Genomic DNA, 2,743 nt, shown 5'->3' on the forward strand with positions numbered 1-2,743 from the left:
ATGTAAAAATAAGTTTCAATTGCAATTGCAAAAACAGGGAGGGTGGGGAAAAGCTTTTTTTCTTACTGCTCCAATTCTGAAAACAGCTTGGGATATTTGAATCTAACTTTACTTTTGATACCTCCTTTGATGTATATATTCTGGCAGGAACATATAGAGCATTTGTTTTCCCTGATATTCTTCAATGCTGAGCCTTTCTTTTTAATTTCTACTTTATTCTCATTTGTGACTAAGATTCATGCTTCTTATGTATAAACTCTGATAAGGAAAAAATAATGTTCAAAGTACCAATTATTTCTAATTTATTCTCCTCCTGATTTATCAAATCTCAAAGGTAATGCAGCTCCTCCTCTCATTCTCTATGTATTAATACAAAAACTCCTAAGCCAGCTAGCACAGCATACTGGAATGAGAGAGAATAACTGCATTAGCAAATGGCTCTCAAATATACCAGATTGGGTACAAGTGTAAATACATCTCAGAAGAAGAAGAAGAAGAAGAAGAAGAAGAAGAAGAAGAAGAAGAAGGAAGGAAGCAAGGAAGGAAGGAAAGAAAGAAAGAAAGAAAGAGAGAGAGAGAGAGAGAGAGAGAAAGAAAGAAAGAAAGAAAGAAAAAGAAAGAAAGAAAGAAAGAAAGAAAAAGAAAGAAGCCTTCGTAAAATTAAACTCTAATAATTTAAAAACATTATGTCATTCATTGGGGGAAAAGTAATTTTATGATATGAAAATATTCATCAACAAACTAACATAACATTATTAAAAGATGATTGTCAAAAAAATTCCAAAAACATAAAAAAATGATTAATCTTAAACTTTCATATTTTGGTCTGACATTCCCTTCTCTCACTTGTGACTTAAAACTTAAAATAAAACTACACACACACACACACGTGTGTATGTATGTATGTATGTATGTATATATGTATGTATGTGTATTTATTTGTTTATTTGGTATATATGTATATATATACATGTAAATATATATACACATACATATTCATAACATATATATATATATATATATATATATATATATATATATATATTTTTATTTTTTTTATATATATATATATATATATATATATATATTATATATATATATATTATATACATAACACATATTATGATTTATATATAATATATATATATAAAATTATATATATATAAAACTATTTAACATATATTGTATATATACATATATATATTATACAATTATATATAAAATATATATACAATATATATATAATATATATATACATTATATATATACAATTATATATACAATATATATATATATATATGATATATATAAATATATAATATCAATATATAATATATATACAATATATATATACAATTATATATATACATATATATATTAATATATATATAATACATATATATATTTAATATATATATAATATATATTAAAATAACCCCAAATTTTATATATATTTTAAATATATAAAAATATATAAAATATATACTTTATATATAAATATTTTATATATAGACATATATAACACATCAATACAATTTATAACCCCCACCACACACACACATTTATATATATACAAAATACAAAAAAAAATAAATAAATAAAGGAAAAAATATATATGTGTGATCCCATACATCCCTATATGATGGTATATATGCACTTTACATACACAAAACACATTATATACACAAAGAAAAACCGGGGGGAAAGTACAAAAAACCCCACAAAGAAAAAAAACCCCCGGGGAACCCATCCCAAGGGGGACCGGGAGTGCCCCACACCGGTGCAAAGAAGCTTCCCAGCACTCTCTCGACCCCTTTAAAAATCCATCAGCGGTTGGATCTACAAACCCCCTTTGATATGTTTGGCCAAACTGAAAAACTTTGGGGAGATGAAAAAAAGGGGGTCAGTTTTGAAAATCAAGTCATCTTCCCCAAATGAAACGATGAGGGGGCCCCGAAGCAAAAAAAAGGGAATGTGACAGGAATGGCCGAGGATGAACTACCGCTGCCCAAAGAGAAGTTAGTCGAAACCCCTCCCCCTTGGGGGGAAAGTTTGGCCCTTTGGGTTTCCCGAGGACTTGAGTACAAGAAAAATTAAAGGGGACTTGAAAAAGGGGGCTAAACCTTTTTTCAGCAGCCCTTTGCCCAAGTGTTTATGGACGCCCTCGAGGCTGACCACTACCGGAAATAGGGGGAAGGGAATTTTAGTCTCGCTTCCCCTATGTAGATGGGAAACCCAGCTGTAGTACCGACCAGAACAAAAACCTTTAAGAACCCCCCATAATAGATGAATGAAAAAAGCTTCCTTTTCCTTTAAAAACCTTATCCCTAGAAAAACAGATGGCCCAGCGTTCTCTGTATACAGAAAGCCCCTAAAAAGATGATTTCAGACATTATTTTTTTCGGCCCCCAAAAAAATAAAACCAAAAGGGTGGGGTGGGTCATTTGGTTTTTTTCCTCCCAGCACTTGGGAAACTGCAGCCCGGGTTTTTGGAGGGAAATGGCAACAGTTTAGAAAGCATTACCCTTTTCTGTTAACCCCCCTTTTTGCTCAAAACCAAACCCCCGCCCCAAGGTTTGGAAAAAATTCCCGACCCGATAAGAAGGGGGTGCCACACAGGGAAAAAGGGAAAACAGAATTATCATCCCACACTTTTCAGCTGGCAGAACAAACCCGGAGGCCCCGGTGGGCCACGCAATGAAAATAATACCCCTTTTGGCAAGAAGATTTGGGGGACATGTAG

The 2,743-nt window shown here is 31.7% G+C and overlaps 1 protein-coding gene across 1 annotated transcript in view; it reads right to left on the reverse strand.

The window, feature by feature from the left end:
- Positions 1-285: 285 nt before the first annotated feature.
- LOC119589986 (signal peptidase complex catalytic subunit SEC11A-like) overlaps positions 286-2,743 on the reverse strand; it is a gene marked incomplete in the record, with an annotated part of 43,877 nt that continues 41,419 nt past the window's right edge. The window contains 1 exon segment of the mRNA XM_037938677.1: positions 286-403. Coding sequence (XP_037794605.1) covers positions 353-403 — 51 coding nt within the window.

Source organism: Penaeus monodon, chromosome 26 (genome assembly GCF_015228065.2).
Source record: "Penaeus monodon isolate SGIC_2016 chromosome 26, NSTDA_Pmon_1, whole genome shotgun sequence".
Classification (NCBI taxonomy): domain Eukaryota; kingdom Metazoa; phylum Arthropoda; class Malacostraca; order Decapoda; family Penaeidae; genus Penaeus; species Penaeus monodon.